Source organism: Macaca fascicularis, chromosome 16 (genome assembly GCF_037993035.2).
Source record: "Macaca fascicularis isolate 582-1 chromosome 16, T2T-MFA8v1.1".
NCBI lineage: Eukaryota > Metazoa > Chordata > Mammalia > Primates > Cercopithecidae > Macaca > Macaca fascicularis.
Window position 1 is genome coordinate 48,961,011 of NC_088390.1, and position 23,064 is coordinate 48,984,074.

Sequence of the window (23,064 nt, forward strand, 5' to 3'; positions counted from 1 at the left end):
AACCGGCAGGCGGTGGCAGGTGGCAGGCACATTGGCTGGGCTCAGGGATGGGAGGAGAGCGAAGGTAGGACAGCGCCATGGATGGTTTCCGAGGACCAGCTGGCTAGTGGGCTGCGGATGAGTCCGATTCTTGCAGACACACAGCCCTGTGGACACTCCTTAGCAGTGTCAAATTATGACAAATGGCATGGGTAAAAGTTGCTGGGTGGCAGCTGCCGCATCTCAGAGGGAAGCAGGTATTTTTAGCACCGCGCCTCGGGGCTCTGGTGCTGGGTTAATTAATCATAGAGAACAGCACCATGTTTTGTTCTTGACCCTGGTCCCCACCCCCCATCCCAGACTTGTCCCCATTCCCCTGACTGGAATACCAGCTGCAGAGGTGGAAACTGTGCACAGCTGGAGCAGCCCTGGATAGCCCTCATAACACTGGGGATACCACTCCTGCCTCCCCCAGCTAGGTTGCTGCACGGTCCAGCCCCTCCTGACCTCCTCTCACTGCTTCCCATTGCCACCAGCCACACAGGCCTCCTCTGGGCTCTTCGAGCCTCTTCCTGCCCCAGGCCTTTCCACTTGCACTTCCTTCCTGAATATTATCCCCAGGTCTCCTCCTCCTTCCTGTCTTGCCCCAAATGCTGCCCACTCCCTAACCCCGACAAAGGCACTCCCTGAGCCCACCCCCACCCGACAGGCTATCACCTTCCACTGCTTATTTCCTTCAGAGATTTAGCACCAACCCAAATCATCTTATTTGTTGATTGCTTACTTTACTGGTCTCCTTCCATCAAAATGCTGCCTGCTTGAGAGCAGGAGTTTTTTCTGTCTTGTTTGTTCTCTTGAATTTCAGTTGCGTGGCTCTGTCTACACAGGGTAGGTACTCAATGATTATCATTGAATGAGTGGATGGATGGTTGGATGGATGAATGAATGGACAGGTGGAAGCCTGGCTGGATGGATAGATGGATGGAAGCCTGGCTGGATAGCTGGATAGATGGGTGGATGAATGGAATAATAGATGGATGGATGAATGAATGGAAGGATGGATGAAAGACTGGCTGGATAGCTGGATAGATGGGTGGATGAATGGAATAATGGATGGATGGATGAATGAATGGAAGGATGAATGGAAGACATTTTTATGGGGGCATCTGAGAAGACACTGATTGTATCGCAGTATCCTTGCCCAGGCCATAGGAGGCACCAGGTCAAGGGATTCTGGGAAAAGAGTGGCTAAATAGGGCCAACAGCTGTCCTCTCTCATTTAGAAATATCCAATCACATGTTCTTTGGGGTTTGGACAGATTGCTCTGAGTTCTGAGTTCCGTTTTTTGTGTGTGTGTGTGTGTTTTTTTTTTAATGATTTTTTTTTTCCTTGGGGATGGGGAGAGATAGACCAGTGTTTTTTTGTTTTGTTTTGTTTTGTTTTTTGAGATGGAGTCTCACTCTCTCGTCCAGGCTGGAGCGCAGTGGCGCAACCTCGGCTCACTGCAAGCTCCACCTCCCAGGTTCATGCCATTCTCCTACCTCAGCTGCCCGAGTAGCTGGGACTACAGGTGCACCACCACGCCTGGCTAATTTTTTGTATTTTTAGTAGAGGCGGGGTTTCACCGTGTTAGCCAGCATGGTCTTGATCTCCTGACCTCGTGATCTGCCCACCTTCGCCGCTCAAAGTGCTGGGATTACAGGCGTGAGCCACCGCGCCTGGCCTAGATAAACCAGTTTTAAGAGACTCCCAGAAGACTGCTTCCCACTCTGCCTGGAAGCTCCCATTAGTAGTTCATTTCAGAGGATTTTGCATGGTTCTTTCACCGAGTCTTTTTAGGTCTAATTACTCTTGGTGGAAGACACAGTTGGTTGCCCATCCTCTTCCTCTGCCTTTCTTGCTTGAGAACAGAACCCCAATTTGGTTCTGGTATGGGAGGCTTGTGTTTCAGGGAGGCCTGACCCAGCCCCAGTCCCAGGAAGGGGCCTGTGATTGGCCTCAGCCAACTGTGGGAGCCCCACGCCTCTAGTCAGTGATGCAGTTAGAAGGGGCCCAGGAATGTGGCTCTAACTCATGGGATGTGAGGAGCTTCTAGCTTCTGAGCATTTTCCTCCCTTTAAAAAAGGTACACGAAGAAGGAGGGCCTCTATGTCATGTCCTTTTTCCCAGTCCCCAAAAGGACCAAGGCTTATTTCATTTGCAGAGACAGATGAAGGCATATGATGGGGTGGGGTCCTGGGGAAACCATCCGGCTCTCACTGGCAAGCCATGGGCAGGGTCCCACAGGAATGGTGCTCAGACCCAGTGATGCCCAACCTGGGGAACTATTAGAACATGCCCACTATTGAGTCCCATCCCATTCAGGTTTAATCTGATTCTCAAGGGTGGGACTGGGATCTCTGCGGGGCTGAGGTGCCCCGCTTGTCCCCCCATCATCCTGAGACATGAGGAGGCTGTAACCACTGAAATAGGCCAGGGACAGAGAAACTCATCTGACAGTGGGTTCAAGGCCCGGAGATGTTAGAACTCCTTTTCCTTGAGAACTTTAAGGGAACAAAGTGATTGGCTTCTTAGTTTCCTAGTTTATATGGAAGGAAATTTTGTGAGAAAGGCATAGTCCTTGACTATGAAATTTCTAGGAGGAGAACGTTCAGGAGAATGTGTATATCAAGTTGCCCTGTTGAGGATGCTGCCCTGAAGGCTCGGGAGGCCACCAAGCCTGTGGTCTTCTCCTGACAGCACTCACTCACTTCTAGCTTCTGCTGTGCTCTTGTGGAAATACCGTCCTCCCCTCTGGTTCTGAGAAGCAAACTGCAATGTCATTTAAAAATAAACACCAGGCAAGTGGAGAAAATGCTATTCCACACGCCTTTTACTACTTTTCTTTCACAGATCTGGTTACGACTTCCACCATTCCCCGTGGGAGGCAGAGAAAAAGTGGCAGAAAATAAAAGAGAGAGAGAGAGAGAAACAGAAAAGCACTCAGAGAATGATAGAGACTGCCCTTTTGCTGATTCAAAAAATATTTATTGAGAATCTATTATGTGCCCAACATGCACATACTCCCTTAATTAAATACACCAGAAGATCACATGCTGTTTTTATCAGCTCCTCAATCCCCATCTAGCTCTCTTAGGTAGTGGAATCAAGAGGTTGCTGTTTTTGCTAAGACCAGTAGGTGTCATCATGTCAGCGGGAAAGCCAGGGGTGCCCGGGATTTGACAGCCACCTGTGAAAATAAGTTTTATTTCATCTAGTTCTCTGAGTGCCAGTATATGCAGGGCACCAGGCAGGATGCTTGAGGGTACACAGGGTAAGAAACTCATGATCCCTGGCCTCATGGAGTTTACTGTGCCATCAGGGACCTGGATGGACAAAGTCCTAAGTCACAAAAAGAGGGAGAAGATTGTAAGTGCCTCAAGAGAGGTTTAACTGAAGGACTATGTGGATTCTTCAAACATCAGAGACGTCAGAACAGCCAAATCCTGCCTTCTCACATTATGGTGGAAGGAATAGGTTCCGAGAGGGAAGGTGATTGACCTAGGGTCACACAGCAATTCCAGTCTCCAGATCTCCTGACTCCTAGAAAAATGCTCTTTCCACCATTCTGTCTCAATAATCGAAGTTGCTTTTTTCATCTTGCCATTTAAAATTTCACCTTATTGCTTGATACTTTATTATGCTAAAAAAGCCCCACAAAATCCCCCAGAAAATTTCACCTTAGTTTAGCCTTGAACCTCTCTGCAAAATGCCCTCTCTGATGCCTACTGCAAGGCTCCCTGGATAGGTTAATGTGCATCTCAGAGGAGGCAGCTGCCCTCATCACAGGCCCTGTGGTGCAAGAGTCAGCTTGCAGAGGCTCATGAGAGCTGATTTTGTGCATCTCTTCCCAGTGACATCATGTTGGTAGCTTGAAATTGGCCATGGTGGGAGTATTTACGCCATGGAAATTGGCAACAGCTATTAATAGATATCAGAGTTTTATTCACTTTTCCCCATAGAACTGTACACCACTAAATTAGTATTCCTACTTTATAGATAAGAAGATTGAGGCTCAGGGAGATGGGGTAATCTGCCAAAGATAGGTAACTTATAAGTGGAGCTGGGACTCCAACCCAGGTGGTTTGATGCTAGAGTGCTTGGCAATAGTAGATTGAATAGGACTTAGGGCCACTTTGACATGGAAGGGTCTAGGTTGAGCCTAGGTTTCTTAGTCTATTGTGTGCTGCTATAGTAAAATATTGGAGGCTGGGTAATTTATAAAGAACAGAAATGTATTTCCTTACAGTTCTGGAGGCTAGGAAGTCTGAAATCAAAATGCTGGCATCTGGCAAGGGCCTTCTTGCTGTGTCATTCCACAGCAGAAGACACCACATGGTAGAAGGGCAAAGAGAGGGTGAGAGAGAGACATAAAGGGGCTGAACTTATCCACTTATAAGAAACCTGCTCCCAAGATAACAGCATTAATCCATTTATCTCTTAAAGGGTAGCCTAATCATCTCTTAAAGGTCCTTCCTCGTAATCCTGTTACAATGGCAATTAAATTGCAACATGAGTTTGGGAGGGGACAAATTTTAGCATCACAGCACCAGTTGTCTTATGTGGGCTCTGGTGTGGGTGCTGTTCTGGGTTGCTGTCATTAATCTGACAGCAACACTGGAACAGGAACTGATTTGGGTGAAGAGATCACCGATTCAGTTTTGGATGGTTTGAATTGGAGGCCCATTGTTGGGGAGACATTTAGATTTGGAGCCCAGGAGAAAGGTCTAAGCAAGAGACTGAGATGTGCAAGATGAAGGTTTGTTCCTGACTAAACCAAAACCAAATGTAGATTAGCTGAAGTATTTTCCTTTGTTCTAATTATCAGGTAAAAAGTACAAGAATTACCTTTCTACGTGTTTTTTCTCATATTTGTCAACATTCAGGTATGTTGGAGGACCATGCACTCACTTGCTCCCTGATCCTAGTGTGTAGTGAGCACTTAGTATTTATTGGATAAATATGACTAACTCATTTTTACCCTGCATCTACTGAATCAGCCATTGCTGTGGACCACACATCAAAATCTAAGTACATTTCTCACAATTTCTAAGATTATCTGGAATTCTGGCATCATTATAGGAGTATGGATTTGGAATAAGAGATTACTTTTTTAGCATTTTAGAGCTACAAGTGGGATTAGGTATCATTTCTTACAATGTCTTTGTTTTACTAGTAAGGTACTAAAGCCCAGAGACCAGTCCAAGACCATGCAGGTCCCTTGCCAGTGTGGGAGACTACCCAGTCCTGGCAGCCAGTGAGCCTGGCCTGGCTTGCCTTGCTCTGGCCAATGTACTTCCCTGCTCTGGGACTTGGTTTGTTCCTCAGGTTAAAGAAGAACCTGAGTTCTGGTTCTGGAAGGGTGATGAGTTAAGGATCCATATCTCAGGAAGGCAACTTGGTCAGATAAACAGACAAAGCTCTAGGTAACCAAGCAAGGAAGCTACAATATGCAAATGAATGGATTGTGGCTTTCTTTCTGGTTGGTTGAAGGGGCCCTGATGTCACAATTCTAGGGTTTCTCCACTCCGAATGATCGCGTCTCTAGCCAAAAATATTTATCGACCTGGCTGGTCTCTTGGCTTCCTCTCTTTGTCCAACGTAGAAGAGAGACAATGGAATCCCTCTACCAGGCTGGGTCCATTCTCATGACGGTGAATACTTTACAGGGGAAGAAAATGGTAGAGAGTGGCCTCCAGTCTGGAGACTTTTCCCTGTCCCAGTCATGGCCCTCCTGCCTCCCGCCACCTGCCGACTTGGAGATCCTGCAGCAGAAGGTGGCTGGGGTGCAACGGGAGCTGGAAGACTTTAAGAAAGAGACATTGAAGTCCATCCATTACCTTGAGGACTCCTTCTGCGAGATGAATGGTGCCCTGGTGCAGCAGGAGGAGCAGGCGGCTCGTGTGAGGCAGCGGCTAAGGGAGGAGGAGGACCGTGGCATCGTGCGCAACAAGGTTCTCACTTTCCTGCTGCCGCGGGAGAAACAGCTCCGGGAGCATTGCAAGCGGCTGGAGGACCTGCTGCTGGACAGGGGCCGCGACGCCCTGCGTACCACTAAGAAGAGCCAGGCTGACTGAGCCTTGTGGGTAGCACTAGCCAAGCACCAAGTAGATGATTTTTTTTTTTTTTTAAATGGAAGGACAAACCCCAAGTCCCTACCCGCTTGCTTTCCTTTTCTCATTTCCATTGCTTCCCTTCTACCTAAATAACACCTTGCTGAGAGGCAAAAAGACTTCAATATGTTTTTTTGGTGAAATTCCATTTATCCAGCACTCTCAAGGAAGGAGGCACCCCACTACTAAGTCAGGCCCCTGTAACTTTCACTTGAACTGTTTTCCTGTTTGTAATGGTACTATTGCTCAATGTATACTTTTTTTTTTGTACAGTATATTCTTAAACTGATTGTGCTGAACAGATTCACCTTTTTTTTTTTTTTTTGAATGATTCAAGGCTCTCATAATTTGAGACTTAATGTGTGGTCAACTGATACCATGTCATGTAACTCATGATCTCCCCAGAGGGTTCAGACTGCTTGCCCATGCACTAACACTACCCCAGATTGCTCTGTTTTTAGTATTCTAACCCTTGCCTGTATGGTCTTTCTGTCTCCCTTCACTGTTAGACTGTCACATCTCACTTTTCTTTGCTGTGTCTTTCTACCTCTACTTCCTTTCCTGCAGACTGGCCAATCAGAATGACAGAGCTTATTAGGACTGTGTGGGTGGAACTCGCTGAGCTTTAGTGACCGATAATGCAACACCTCTGAGATGGGACTAGGAAGTGGGGAAACTGATTTCTGTGTTTGATCCGTGGAGCAGGAATTGTTGTCACAATGCCTGGCCATTTATCAGGCAATACAGACATACCATCCCACTTACTTCCATAGGCACTCATTGGAGGTGAATGTTGATTTTGCATGGTTCACACTGGGAGACTGGCCACAGGAAGGCAAGTCCAGTACCCAAGGTCTGCACCCCAGTAAGTGGCAGGGCCATGGTTTAAGTCCAGGTCAGCTGTGCTCATTTGCCTCCTGCTGCGCCCCTCTCTGCTCCCCAGTTTTGGAACCACTTTAGGCTGTTCATGGACGTGTTCTGGAAGGCTGAGGCTATCACATGGTGATTTGGGAGTTCATTAGCTGACACTATACCTTTTATTTCCAATTAGTCTTCTATTTCATCAATTCACATATCTTCTCTCTGGCGGCCCAAATGCTGCCATGCAGCAGGGATTCTCCTCTAAACAGCAGAAGTGAGGTGCCTGGAGATGAGAGCCAGTCCCTGGACAGAGTCAGGTCTGTCTTTCCAGCTCTGAGCTTACAGCAGATTCCATATCATCTGATCTTCTGTGGCAGTCTCATCCTCCCTCTTTCTTCTGTCATAGAATCTCCCCAGATAAGATTTGAACATCTGGAACTTCTAAGCTGCACTTCCCAAAAGGACCCTGTGACCCGTGGTTAATTGTAATACCCATCCAATAGCCATCTACCACGAAGGGTTGCATCCCTACTCTAACTTTAGGCAGTTTTGTTGTTGTTGTTGTTGTTGTTTGTTTGTTTGTTTGAGATGGAGTCTCTCTCTGTCACCCAGCCTGGAGCGCTGGAGTGCAATGGCGTGATCTTGGCTCACTGCAAGCTTCACCTCCCAGGTTCAAGCAATTCTCCTGTCTCAACCTCCCGAGTAGCTGGGACTACAGGCGCACGCCACCATGCCCAGCTAATTTTTGTATTTTTAGTAGAGTTGGAGTTTCACCATATTGGTCAGGCTGGTCTCAAACTCCTGACCTCAGGTGATCACCCACCTCGGGCTCCCAAAGTACTGGGATTACAGGAATGAGCCACTGAGCCCAGCTGCTGTTTTTTTTGTTTTTTTTTTGAAGAGAGTCTTACTCTATTGCCCAAGCTGGAGTGCAATGGTATAATATCAGTTCACTGCGTCCCGGCTTTCAACTGATTCTCCTGCCTCAGCCTCCCGAGTAGCTGGGATTACAGGTGCGCACCACCACAACTGGCTAATTTTTCTATTTTTAGTAGAGATGGGGTTTCACTATGTTGGCCAGGCTGGTCTCAAGCTCCTGACCTCAAGTGATCCTCCCACCTTGGCCTCCCAAAGTACTAGCATTACAGGCATGAGCCACTGTGCCCAGCCTTTAGGCAGTTTCTTTGGAGGATTTAGCTGAAGTATTAATAATTGTAATACTAACAATATGAATATTATTACTAATATAAGAGCTTAGTGTTATCAAGAATATAATATAGTCCAGGCACTATGGTTGGCCCTTTGAAGGTAAGTACTGCTGTGGTTTGAATGTCCCTTCCAAAACCCATGTTGAAGATTTTATTTTTGTTTTTGTTTTTGTTTTTTGAGAGGGAGTCTCTCTCTGTCACCCAGGATGGAGTGCACTGGCACGTTCTTAGCTCACTGCAGCCTCTGCCTACCAGGTTCAAGCGATTCTCCTGCCTCAGCTTCCCAGTTAGCTGGGATTACAGGCGCCCACCACCACACCGGGCTAATTTTTGTATTTTTAGTAGAGACAGGGTTTTGCCATGTTGGCCAGGCTGGTCTCAACTCCTGACCTCAAGTGATCCACCCACCTTGGCCTCCCAAAGTGGGATTGCAGGCATGAGCCACCGTGCCCGGCCTCTCATGTTGAAATTTAATTCCAAATGTAACAGTGTTGGGAGGTGGGGCCTTTATGTGGTAACAGATTAACGCTATTATCACAGGAGCTTGGTTAGTTATCTCAGGAGTAGGCTCCTCATAAACGGATGAGTTTGGCCCCATCATATTTCCACTGACATCGACATTTCTTTGGCCATATCTGGGTTGCTTGCCCACCCTAAACCAATTATGAAAAGAGGAGAGCACTTGCCACAACTCTGCTCCTGGGCCTGGACACTTCAGTTACCCAATATCCAAAGAAAATCAAGGTTCCATTAATGAGGCTGGTGGTAACCAACCCCAGCTGCCACATCCTCAGTCTTATTTTTTCTGTACCATGGATACTGAGGGCCAGGGAGAAGACAGCTCTGGGAGATGGCACTGGCTGGGCAGTGTTGTGCAGTGTGGGTGGCTGTTGCATGGCTGCAGGGAGCATGGAGTTAGGTCTGGGAATTGGGGAGATGGGCTGGGTCTAGGTGCAGATGCACCTCAGTGCTGTGGGTACAGGCCCACTGTCTTCAGTTGCTTCACCTTCATCTGCCTGATACCCAGCCTTCACCCTTGAAGTCAGAGGCTTGAGATGACCCAAAAGGTGCCAGGGAGACTTTGCGAGTCCTTGGTCGTTAAAACAGGCAGCCACTCTTAGAGATGCAATCAGTTAACACCACCACCCAGGGCAACCAACTTGTTCCAGTTTAATTGGGATTTTTCTAGTTTTAAAACAGAAAGTCCCTCAGGCCAAGATCTCTCAGTCCTGGGCAAGCAGGGATGGTTGGTCACCTGCACTAAACATAAACATACCGTGGGGTGATCCAGGCGAGGTTGTGGGTGGGGCAAATCCCAGGAGCTCAAGGCAGGAAACAAGGATGGTAGAGGCCATACATGCCAGGTCAGTGCATCTCTGCTGTCATTTTTAGCCAGAGGAGGCTGGCCTGTTCATTCTGCAGCTGGAAGAGCTTGTCTTTGTGTTCATTTCTCCTCCCCACTCTCAGATCCTTGCCTTCCACCTCAATCTGGCAAGAAAATTTGAGAGTGAGGCCTTTTCCGAGCAACTTTTGAGATCCTTCTGGGGACCCCTGAGATTCCTCATTAGGCCACAACTCACAGCTGCACCCTTAGTCCTGGAGGACAGAGGAAACCCATGGTGGATTAAAGAGCCAAGGAGAGGCTGGGTGTGGTGACTTATGCCTGTAATCCCAGTGTTTTGGAAGGCCAAGGCGAGAGGCTCACTGGAGGCCAGGAGTTCGAGGCCAGCCTGGGCAACATAGTGAGACCCTCACTCTACAAAAATAAAAGAAATTAGCTGGGTGTGGTGGTGCATGTCTGTAGTCCTAGCTACTTGGGAGGCTGAGGCAGGAGGATCACTTGAGTCCAGGAGTTCAAAGCTAGAGCGAGCTGTCATCATGCCACTGCACTCCAGCCTGACCAATAGAGGAAGACTTTGTCTCAAAAAAAATACAAAATACAAAATAAATAAAGCCAAGAGGAGATAACTTTGCATTGTAGCTTTGGAAACTGGGTGCCTCATTTCAACTCTTCTGCTCCCAACTGTGAACAATAAAGTTGAGCAGCCCAACTGCTCACTTTCCCTGAAATTCTAAGACAAATAGGAGACAAAAATAACAGATGGTTTTCTCCATGCCAATAGCCGTTGTTCTCAAAGGTTTTCTATAAGCTGCAAGGCTCTACTTGCTCCCCCTCCGCATCCACAGCAGTCAGAGCGCTGCTGAGATCCTAGACATATGGCTCCATCTTATGAAAACCACTGGTAGACAAGGGAGTCCTCCCTGGGACCCCAAGTCCTGTGTCCACTGCAAGCTGGGATGCTGGGCCGAGCAGCAAGGTGGCTGAGATGCAGGAAAGCAAACATGTGTGTGGCTAGGGGAGGGAACTCACCTAGTTGGCACAACTTCAGCCTTGTCTATTTGATTGATACGCCATGCTGGGAAGAAGAAAGCACTCAGGGAGGAGCATGGCTAGGCAGAGTTTTGCAGTGTGGCTGGGAAGCAAGGGTTTGGATCTGGGCGTTGGCTCCATTCCATATGCAGAACTTTGCCTCTTGATCTGACCCAATCCTTTTAGTAATCCGCCCAGTGCTAAGAGCAGTGAGCCTTGGGCATGTTTTTTTTGACACTCACCAGGCGTCAGTCTAGAGTGACTTTCACTGGATCCAGATGTATTGGGTGTGGCTCATGCAGCAGACATAGCAACTCTTCCAGAGTTAGAGGTGAGAAGGCAAAGAGGAACGCAGGGGTTTGTCCATCTCCTCTCCTATTCTCCTCCTTTTGGCTGCTTCAGAAGTGAATGTAGCTCACAATGAATGCCCAGCAAGGAGTAGCTGCTCAGGAAACATATGAAGAATAGAATAGGAAGTGGTGGCATCATCTGTGCCTGTTTGTGTGAGTGGTGTTTATCAATATGACCTTTGAGAGCAGCTGACAGGAAATCTCTGGGCAAAGGCAGCATTTTGTGGCAGAGCACTGAGCAAGTGGTCAGAAGTTCCGCATTCAGATTCTAACTCTGCAGCTTCTTCGGTTTCTATTTAAGACACGATCCTTTATCTAACAAACATTATCTCTGTCACACCAAGACCTCTGTTTCCCCATTTGCAAATTGGGATTTGTGGGGCCAACTTCCCAGGCTTGTTTAAGAGGTAATTGAGATAAGGCTTGTACAACAGTGCTAAAAGGAAATACATTAAATTATAAGAGATGGCAATCTTCTACTCCTAGTCATCTAAGAGAGCCAGCCCAATTTCTAGACTTTTTTGATGCAGAACTAAAGAGGGGAAGCTAAGGGTCTTGCTTCAGAAAGGGCTGAGTTTATTCATGGGAAAGAAAAAATAGACATAACTAGAAGGAAACAAGGAGAAGGATAAAAGTAAGAAAGAAAACCTGGCAGGCTCAGATTTTCAGAGAGAAGTCTTTTCAGTGTGTAGTTGAGAATGAGTCCTGAGAATGAGGTTGGACAGCAGAGGTATAGGAGAGATGAGGGGAGGCCAGTGGGTTAGGGGAAGGAAGGCATTAAGAAGTGATGTGTATAAGAGCCAGAATCATAAAATCTTAGAAGAAAGTATAGGAGCAAATCTTAGATATGACATAAAAGGAACAAGCAAGTAAAGAAAAAAATAGATAAATGGGACTTCATCAAGATTAAAACTTTTGTTCCGCAAATGGTACCATTAAGAAAGTAAAAAAGGCAATCCACAGAATGGAAGAAGATATTTACAAATCATTTATCTGGCAAGAGACTTGTATCCTTAAAAAGGAGAAATAACTTTTACAACTTAATAAAAAGATAACTCAACTGAAAAGCTAGCAAAGGATCTGAATAGACATTTCTCCCAAGAAAATAGACAAATGATCAGCAGGCACACAAAAAGATATTCAGTATCCTTAGACACTAAGGAAATGTAAGTCAAAACCACAATGTGATATATTTCACCCCACTAATATGGCTACTGTCAAAAGACTAGACAATAACAAGTGTTGGCAATGATATAGAGAAATGGGAGCTCATTGCTGATGGGAATGGGAAGTAAAATGGTGCAGACATCTTGGAGAACAGTTGGGCAGTTTCTCAACATGTTAAACGCAGAGTTATCCTATGATCCAGCAATTCCGCTCGTAGGTATATACCCAATACAAATAATAACACATCTCCACATAAAAACTTGTATGTGAATGTTCATGGCAGCATAATTCATAATAGCCTAAAAGTGAAAACAACTCAAATGTCCATCAACTGACGAACAGACAAAATGTGGTATGTTTATATAATGGAATATTATTTGGCAATAAAAAGAACAACGTAGTGGCCAGGTGCGGTAGTTCACGCCTGTAATCCCAGCACTTTGGGAGGCTGAGATGGGTGGATCACCTGAGGCTGGGAGTTTGAGACCAGCCTGAGCAATGTGGTGAAACCCCGTCCCTACTAAAAATACAAAAAAATTAGCTGAGCATGGTGGTGCTCACCTGTAATCCCACCTGCTTGGGGGGCTAAGGCTCAAGAATTACTTGAACTCTGCAGGTGGAGGCTGCAGTGAGCTGAGATGGTGCCACTGCACTCCAGCCTGGATGGCAGAGCAAGATTTTGTTTCAAAAAACAAAAACAAAAACAAAACAAAAATGTTTATAAAATAAAGTATAAATTCAAATATACAGTGAGAAAAATAAATGATACTATGATTTATCATTCAAATCCCATTTAATATTGAGAGATACAAATACAGACTGGGATTATTTTTAGTTGTTTTTAGTTTTTAGTTTACGGACATTCGGGAGCCACATGGGCTCCAAAAAGTATCTAGGTTACACATGTAAAAAGTGCCTGAATTAGATACTAGGCCATAGAAGGCATGTCATAAATGATAAATGGATCAAAACTGGAGATCAATGACCTTGATTGACCTTCACCATCTCCAGGAGGTCTCAGGAGCGTGGCAGGATGTACAAGGCATTCTTTTGTACCCAAATGTGTGCTTGACTCCCCTTCATCAGGGAGGTAGGAGATAGAACTGCCACAGGGAGATCAAACCCCAAACCCCTCCAGGGCTGGAAGAGATGTCTGATGGAGCAAACTGCAGCATCATGACCAGGCGCTGGTGACAGCTGTCACGTGACCAGGAGGTGGTCAAAAGGTCTTAAGCTTTTCAGATGTGCCCTCCAAAAAGCTTCACTCTAAGAATGAGATTTCTTTGTTGACCTCTTGACCATCTCAACCCTTTCTTTTTGGATTCCTTTCAACATCAGAAAAGAGTAGCGGATAGACAAACTGGCCTAGCTGAAGTACCAGCTCTGCTACTCAGTTTCTGCATGGCACAGGGCTGTTACTCTACCCTTCACAGTGCTGTCCGATAGGACATTCTGCAATGATACAAATGTTCTGTCATTCTGCATGGTCAATTCAGTCGCCACCAGGCATGTGTGGCTACTGAGCATTTGAAATGTAGCTAGTGGGATTTAGAAACTGAATTTTAAGTTTTATTTCATTTTATTGGCCATATGTGGTTAGTGGCTACAAACTTGGAGCCTCAATTTCCCCATATTCCTCATGGGGATAAAGACACTACCGGCCTCATAGGACACTTGGGTGAATTAACAGAGGGAATGCAGGTAGGGGAGGATAATTTGCTGAGATTTTTAATTATAATTCGGTTCCCTAACCCAAGAAGGAAGGCTATGTTCCTGGCCTGGGGGATTCTTATTTGCTAGGCCTCAGATGTTGCCAGAGACCCAGAAGGGAACTTTGGCATTTGTGCTTGGAAGCCTGGATCATGGAGTGAAATTACGCTGGATCAACTCAGAGTGTAGGGTGATGGAAGCAGGTGATTCTGTGTGCAAGAGGTGGAGGAGGCCAGATCCAAAGGCAAGGCTGGATCAGGACCTCAAATCTTTCAATCTACTCTGTGTGCTGAGTTGGCTGTGTGGGACATAAGGGTCCTTCTCCCCAGGTTGGAGCAGGTCCAATCTCCTTCTGTCTCTCTCTCGCTTCTTTTTTGAGTCTAATAAGTGCAAACAGGAGACAGCCAACGCATTGTCAATCAGAAAGGCAATGAAGCCAAAGCTCATCAGGGCTGAGGTTTAGAACCAGGGTCCCTGTTCCTGGGCCAGAATCAGGACTTGAGGGAGGAGTTGCAGAGTCTGAAGGTTGGAACTTGGTCATGATAGCCCCAGAAACAGAGCTTGTTGGGAGCAAGCAGAAGAGGTTTCTGGGGTTTCCCATCGTGGGCCAACGGGTCTTGGGGTGGCAGATGGAGAGCCTAGCCTGGCCGGCACAGAGTGGACACCTTGACTTTCAGAAAAGCAGCCTCCTGGGAAAGGTTTTCAGAGAGGTTCCACTAGTCTTGGGTGAGAGGGCTACTTGTGTGAGAGCAGAAGGCAGGCCCTGTCCCTGAGACTCTGAGAGTGGAACGCCGCTGGTTCTGGTGCCCTTGGCTTGTCTGTCACTATCCTCAATGGTTATTGCTTTGGGAGGGGTGTGTCCCCATTTTTGAGTTTGACCGTTCTGGCGGAGTCAAACATGTCTCTACTAAATAAATTAGATCTCTCCAGGGCAGATCAATATTTAATGTGGGGCTTAAAAAGACCGACTCAGGAAATGAGTTTAAAAGTGGAGAATTTGCCTTAGGTAGCAATTTCTAAAATACAGTGGTATCAGGGGACAGGTTATTCAAACCCAAGCCTTGGATAATATAAAAACAGTTGAACGAGCCAAGTTCTTCTTCTGGTCCATCGGTGACTCTGAATCCCCTGGTTTTCCGTGTGCTACTCGCAGGGGATTAGTTCAAGTAAGACACCTTAGAGAACATCTACCCCAGGGATGGCAAAGGCCACGTGCACTGCCTGCAGCCTTCGCAGGCGGCAGACATCAGTCATCCATCCCAACACTCTTCCTTCTTGAGTCGGAGGGAGATTCGTATTTTTTTCTAAACACCTCACTCCCAGGTAGCCACTATCTATATTGGTCAGAGTGGCACTTGAGGTGACATTTATTTCTCATATTCATCAAGTCCAAATTTCTCATTTAGCAGAGGAGACGTTCAAGGTTACATAGTGATTAGTGGCTGATACAGGACCAGTGCCCTGTCTTCTTGCTCCTAAAATAGACTTTCCCCCCAACAGGAAGGCATTAGAGGTTAGGGTTCCATCAGAGAGATTTTACTGACCCCTCTGTGGGCAACATAGGGCTTTCCCTGAGCAACATTTGTCTTTTTTTCTAGAGATAAAATTAGAGCATTTCAGAGCTAGAAAGCAGCTTAGAGATCTTCTCCTTCTACTCTCTCCATCACGGGGAAATGAAAACTCAGAGAGGCCAAGTGATTTGCTTAGAAACACATAACGGGTGGTTCTTTCCTCCGCAGCAATGACGTGCGTTTCAATCCTGGAGTTCTCATTTCAAGGCCTCAGGCAAATTCCACAAATTTTCGGACTTCCATTTTCTGGTTAGAATCTCAGTAACTAAGACTTGCAAAAGGTGCGTGTTTTAAGAAGTGCATAGCCATCTACCGTTGATATATTTTGATGTTTACAATACACTCCTGGATTTACTTTCTAATTATATTTTGTTTGGTTCGTACAAAAAATTGGTTTGTAGTCCCTAAACAAATAGTAGCTAGGAATCGAGATTTGTGCTGGGTCACAGAGGGAGGAGTTGATTTTGCACAGAAATCTTTTTAATGATTTGTGTGTGTGTGTGTGTGTGTGTATGTGTGTGTATGCATGTGTGAGCAGAAAATGACAGTTTCTAATACAGGGAAGACATTTTTTCTTTCTGGGGTGGAGGGGCAGGTAGGTGGCGTTTCAGTCCTGGGTTTCAGACCACTTATGTGGCCTCTATTTCCTCATCTATAAAATGGCGATAATGATACCTGTCCTCCCAACCTCAGAGGCAGGTTGTAAAGGTTGAATGGAATAACGTCTGCGAAGGAGTTTTAAAGAGTAAGGGATTATTGAGACTAGGCGCGGTGGCTCACGCCTGCAATCCCAACAGTTTGGAGGGCTGAGGCAGCGGATCACCTGAGATCAGGAGTTCGAGAGCAGCCTGACCAACATGGAGAAACCCTGTCTTTACTAAAAGTACAAAAATTAGCTGGGCGTGGTGGCACACATGTAATCCCAGCTAATCAGGAGGCTGAGGGAGGAGAATTGCTTGAATCCAAGAGGCGGAGGTTGCAGTGAGCCGAACTCGTGCCATTGCACTCCAGCCAGGGTGACAGAGAGAGACTCTGTCTCAAAAAAAAAGAAAAGAAAAAAGAAAGAAAGAAAAGTAAGGGGTTATTGAGACAGGCAAAGGGGATGGAGCTAGTAGATTGTAGAGAGGGCAGTTCTCAGGAGTGGGGTAGTGGGGGGTGCAGGGGAAGTAGATGTCGCCTTGACAATGGGATGCTGGCAAGAATTTCCATGCCCTCATTACACGAGGTGCTCCTGTCAGATTTAAACCAAGCCCTGCTTTACTGCTTGAGATGCTGTGATATTTTAGGAATGGCAGCCCAAAGACATTCTGTGTTTTTAAAAGGTCTCTTTCCTGAATTTGCCACTGGGTATTATTTTTATGCCACTGTTCTGTTATCCGACTTCAAAATATACATCATATTTATATTGCCTCTGCTAAGCATATATTTTTATTTTATTGCTTACCATGTGGGTGACATTCGGTTATTGAATGTCTGGAGAATTGGACCCGGTTGTTGTTTTTTATTCTTCCTTTCGTAAGTGCTTGCTCTGATGTATTAATCTTTACAAAAGCAATGAGACAGGGACACATGAGCATTCGCACTCACACACACACTAATCACATTGCCATTTTATCTCACTTTGCGGGTGTGTGGCTACATTTATAAGAGCCGACAGATCTGAAATAGGTGGTCTGAACTGATTCAGGTGGGGAGCAATGAAGCCAGCCGCCTCCTGGGGACTCAGTTAGGGAGGGAGAGGAGAGAGCCTTTTGTCTTCTGTTTGTGAAGGACACACCAGGCGAGAACCAAGGAGGGAACCATTGTAAGTCTGAGCTGGAAGGGACCCTGGGGATATATTTATATGTCTATAAAAATATAGGCATATGTTTTATAGATATTTTATATCATCTATATCCACGTATCTATCTAGCATCTCACATAATTCCTGATCCTGGGCTCAATAAATGGTTATTGAATGAAGGAACAAAAGAATAGTTATATACACCCTTTATTGAAGTCGTACTCTGTGCAAGACACTTCACACGCACTCTCGAAGCCTCTCAGCATGTCCGCAAAGTAATCCGTTTTGAAAATAAGGGTAACTGAGTTCCTCAAAATGTTATATGTAAAATTGTCATATGACCCAGCAATTCTACTCTTTTGGGGGGAATAGACCCAAAGGAATTGAAAACTGTTACTCAAACAAATATTTGTACATTAATGTTATCACAGCATCATTTGCAATAACCACAGCATGAAAACACCCCAAATATCCAGCAATAAATGAATAAATCAGCAAATTGTGCCATGTTCATACAAAGGAATATTATTATGCCATAAAAAGGAATGAAGTGCTCGTATATGCTACAACATGGATAAAACTCAAAAATATTATGTTAAGTCAAAGAAGCCAGACACCGTTCACATATTCTATTTATATGAAATATCCAGAATAAGTAAATCGATAGAGACAGTGAACAGTTTTGTGGTTGTCAGGGGCTGGAGAGGATGGAGGGGGAGATGAGGAGTACCTGCTTAATACTGTGAGGTTTTGTTTTATGGTAACTAAAATGTTGGAAACTTAGATAAAGGTAATGATTGCATAACATTGTGAATGTACCAAATATCACTGAATTGTGCACCTTAAAATGGTTAATTTGGTTGGGCACTGTGGCTCATGCCTGTAATCCCAGCACTTTGGGAGGCCGAGGTGGGTGGATCACCTGAGGTCAGTAGTTCGAGACCAGCCTGGCCAACATGGTGAAACCCTGTCTCTACTAAAAATACAAAAATTATCCGGGTGTGGTCGTGGGTGCCTGTAATCTCAGCTACTTGGGAGGTAAGGCATGAGAATTGCCTGAACCCAGGAGGTGGAGGCTGCAGTAAGCCAAGATGGCACCATTGCATTCCAGCCTAGGTGACAGACTGAGACTCTGTGTCAAAAAAAAAAAAAAAAAAAAAAAAGGTTAAGTTTATGTTATGTGAATTTCACCTCAATTAAAAGAAAATAAGGAAACTGAGCTTAAAGGGTGTGGTAGATTGATTACACTGACAACACTTATTACTTGCCTCCCTGTGATCCCGCCATTTGCCCTGTAACTTTACAGGCCTCTTCCATTCTGACTCCAGGTTCAGTCAAATGACTCTTTGGCCAATGGGATGGCAGAAAACTTAATGCAGGCATAGGCTTGAAAAAGCCCAGGTGTGTTTCCACTCACTCTCTTGGAAATAAACACCATTACGAGAACAAGCCTGGGCTCTCCTGGAGGATGAGAGACCATGTGGAGCAGAGCCAAGTTATCCTAGCCAAGGCCATCCTAGACCAGCCAGCCCCCAGCTGATCTGCCAGCTGACTGTAGATGCATGAGTGACCTCAGCCAAGATCAGTCAAGTCTGGCTCACATCAGCAGAACCACCCAGGCTACTCATAGACTCATGAGAAATAATAACCGATTGTTGTTTTAAGCCATTAAGTTTTAAAGTAGCTTGTTTTTCTGTAATCACTAACTGACCTAGAGTGGTTGAATCACTTGTCTGAGGTCTCACATCTAGTAAGAAAAGGTAGAACAGGTTCCAAAGTCTGGTTCTAAAGGATTGTTCTATGCAGTTGTCACCTTCATTTCACAAGTGAGGAAAATGAGATTCAGAAAAATTGGGGATGAGTGTAGAAAGATGAAACAAGAACATCGTGTGTGTGTGTGTGTGTGTGTGTGCGAGTCCTCCTTCTTTGTCCTAGGTAATGAAGGAATGTCACTTGTAAACCCTCCCAGCCTTCCCCAATCCCTAACTCAATACTATAGAAAGGTATTAAAATTCTGGCACTGACTTACAATTTGAGTTTCCAGTGGCATCTCTGCAGCTTTCCATCAGTTCTGGTCAAGGTTGCTGTCCTGCACTGCACTGCCATGGGTACTGCCTTGCTAATGGACAGGTAAGAAAGATAACTCGTCGATGTATTGTTCTTTTCTCCTAGAGCTTTGTCTGAGTATTAGCATGGCTCTTTAGCAGATTTTAATTCTGTGAAGCAGTGAGTTGCTAGGATAATGGTTGCCTTAAGCAGCTGTGGAAAGAGTCTCAGGGAGAACATGCAGCTCATATAGGCCACACAGTTTAGTGAACCAGGACCCAAGATTCTCAAATGTGGTGCTATTCCCTGACATTCCTTTTCTACAAAGAGGACCCTGAAATCGCCATCCTACCCCCAGCCCCTATAAAAAAAAATGATTCCTTCTTGTGGGCAGAAAGGCCAAGTTATTCTACATCTTAAAGTGCTGGATGAGGTAGGAAGAGCAGAGGATAATTTCACGAACTGGGAGCCAGGAGGAGCTTTTTCAGGGGGTTGAGGAGAGTTACACCCAAGCAGCTGCAAGGAAAGAAGGAAGTAGAATGAATGAGATTTTAATAAATGTTGTTGGAGTCCATGGATCTGAGTCTCCTTTAGTGGTGCTAAGACAGAGAGTAAGGAATGGCATTGCATTGTGCTTCTTGGTCATAATAATTCTCAATGAGCCACATGAGTCCAGATTTTAGCAGGGTTACATCAGGCATGGGGCTGAGCCCATTGTGAACTGGAGAAGATAAATAGGAATTCTATTTTCAATTCAGTGTTTTATCTACAATGTTCTGCCCATCAACTGACCATCTGAGTTTGGGAAGAGACTTAAGAATATAGGCTTTCCCCATTCACTGCCTACTTATAGGCAGTGGGGTCTTGACCATTTATAGGACTCTGTCCTCTCCTTGTTGGCATTCCTGAAGCTGAGCTCCCAGGTTACAGGGCTCTCAGTAGCTGAGAAAATGAAGAAAGTCTAGTTTTACTTTGATGGGGAGTGCTGAGCCCAAGCTCTCCCTTCCTGGGATGGCTGCTGCATCACTTTCAGGATGGAACTCCTTGGGTCTTAGTCTGTGAATCTTACTGCATGAGTGAAGGTGCCTACAGAACCCAGGCTGAGCAGAGAAGCCAGAAGTGGGAATGAGAGGGGCTAAATCTCTTTCCTTCCTCATGTCACAGATCACTCACCTCATATGTAACACCACACGCAAATGACCCCATACCTCACACCCTTTCACACACTGTGATCACACACATCATATCCCAGGCCACATGCATGACACATATCACATATATGCCACACGTGCTATAGAAACATACCACACACCACATAACAAATATACATCACATCATCTGCAAATCATACATACAGCAAAACCACACTTCAATGCACTACACAAAAATTACTCCCAGACATGTGCCCCTCATGAGACACACCCATCACACCACATACACATACATCACACCCATGCACACACTTTTTATGCCTGCCACCCCATGTCCCATACCCATACCCACACCCACACATCTCTCCTCTGCATGCCTCATAGCACACACATCTGCTGTGCCCCATGTCACACCCCCCTGCCAGGTTCCTTCTCACTCTAACCAGGGCACAAACCTAAAAATGTCTTACTGATCATCTTCATGGCATGAGGCCCCATAGGCAAGGGGGAAACAGTGTGGATGGAGTGGCTGCATGCAAGCAATTGCATTCTTTGGGCATCAAATAGGCATCTGGGTACAACAGAGCATTTTTCAAGCTGGTGGAATTTTTTTGAAATTTATTTAAGTCAGATGATCCTTTTCTCCTCCCTAAAAAGTAAGACCATAGGTGCTGCCTTGAGGGGCTCACCATATGGTGGGTGTGACTGACAAGTAAGCAGGTTATAACAAAACCTTTCCAGAGCCCTGGGGGCCCAGAGCTCACCTGCCTCGAGCGTGTACCTGGGGAGACCTTGTGGAGACACAGGGGACACAGAGCGCCCTGTGTCTGCTCTGGAACTTGCAGGCTAACTCAGTGACTGGCATGGAAAGGCTGAGAATGCTGGAAGATCAACCTGCCAAGGAAGTGCAAGTTCATGGAGGTTGAAGACATGGGAGGTCCAAGGTAGTGATGGAGAGGTGGTCTCCATGACAGTTAAGGGCTAGGCGTTGGTGCCATAGGCACCTAGGTGTGAGTTCTGCTCCTGCTGCTCAGTAGTGCCAGGGCCTCGGGCTTATATGATTTAATACTTAACCTCCCTGGAACTCAGTTTCTTTTTCTGAAATGAGGGACAATGATAGTACTTATAGTAAAGGGTTGTTCTGAGGACAAAATCCAAATGAGAACATTCATATGCCTGGTACAGATTAAGCACTCCATGAATACCAGCTGCTATTATTCTTATGACTATTAGTATCATTGTTTTCTTTGGAGTGTGGTTCCCCAGGTGATGGGAGGAGATGAGATCCAGGGCTTAGCAGAGGGGTCAGTCTTGGAGAAGAGGAGAAGGAACAGGTGGAAGGAGAGAGCCAGTGGGAGAGATAGAAGTTGTGAGATTAGAGGAAGAAGATGTAATAAGAAAGATGGAATCTGAGTTGGTTGGTATGGACTGGTGGTTCTCAGCCTGAGCTGCCTAATGGAGTCACCCAGGGAGCTTTTAAAAATGCCTATGCTTGGGACCCACCCTGAGAACCCATTTAACTGGTTTGGGGAGAGCCCAGGTGTTGCTATTGAGGAGAACAACCCTGATGATCACAGTGTGCAGCCAGGGTGGGAAGCGCCAGGAGCAGGCGAATGCCAGCCCTCAGGTGGTCATCTCCAACAAAACCCCGGTGGGCCTTCACCATGCTTTTGGGGGGTATAACTTTTGGCAGTGCCCTGGCCACGTATCTTTCCCCTGGATCTAAAGGGCCCCATGGAGCAGATGCTAGCTACAGGCTCTTCCCCTCCTTGGGAGTTCTGTGGCCTGAAGTGAGGAGGAGATTTTGTGGATGGACTGACTGAGGGGCCGTGGGTGGGAGACAGACGAGCTGCATAGACTTGGCCTATAGGGCCTGGGAGTGACACTGGATAGGGCTACATGACAGGTCCCTTGGGGTCCCTCTGGCAGCACATAGCCAGGAAAGGAACAGCACCCATGGAAGGGGAAGGGACCACAGAAGATGGGCCCAGTAGGGACCAGGCTCTGATCACCATGCTGCCCTTTGACCTGGAAGCTCATCTGAGCTCTGCAGCCCTGGCTCCAGCTGCCTCCCCAGCCTCTCCTTCTGAGCTTGACAACACCACCCTCCTCTAATCCTCCAAGCACCACATGCTCTTTCCCAGCTCTGTGTCTAGGCCCAGTGCTGCTTTTGCCTTCTGCCTTAGGTCACACCACTCAGACCAGCTAACTCCTCCCTGTCCTCTCAGACTCAGCTCTTGCAGGAAGCCTCCTGCCCTGACCCTCCTTTCTGGCTAAATGCCCTGTATTTCCATCATACCTTTGCTTACCAGCATCTTGGCCTTTTAAACCCCATGTTGCAGTCACCTGTTTGCAGTCACCTGCATTATCAGACTATAAGCCCTTTGGAAGAAGTTTCTGAGTTACAGTCACATCCTACTATCCCCAGACCTGGTACACGGAAGACATTCAGCTGAATCTGGGGACAGGTGTGTAAGAGCTGGAAGATGGTTCCTGTTTCCCCAGAGTGCGTTCCCTTTATCCACCGTGTGTGTGCACAATCTTCCGGAGTGAGAGAGTGGCTTAGCTCCAGGAGAGGCTCTGCTGGACCTCAGGGACAGCTGGGGGCATCAAGTGTCTGAGGCTGCAGGGATCTGTGAGGCCTCTGCTGGCCAGTCCCAGAGGAGGTGTCTTCTTGCCTTCTGCCCAAGATGGAGGAACACTCCTAGCTCTGT

The 23,064-nt window shown here is 46.3% G+C and overlaps 1 protein-coding gene across 1 annotated transcript; it reads left to right on the forward strand.

Moving 5' to 3' along the window:
- Positions 1 to 5,605: 5,605 nt before the first annotated feature.
- Positions 5,606 to 6,577, forward strand: CCDC182 (coiled-coil domain containing 182). Its single transcript, XM_005583807.4, has one exon. The coding sequence runs from the start codon at positions 5,635 to 5,637 to the stop codon at positions 6,094 to 6,096; it is 462 nt and encodes a 153-aa protein (XP_005583864.1). The 5' UTR covers positions 5,606 to 5,634; the 3' UTR covers positions 6,097 to 6,577.
- The last annotated feature ends 16,487 nt before the right edge of the window (positions 6,578 to 23,064 follow it).

Coding starts and splice junctions, on each gene's coding strand:
- CCDC182 (XM_005583807.4), top strand. CDS start 5,635: ATGGAATCCCTCTACCAGGCTGGGTCCATTCTCATGACGGTGAATACT.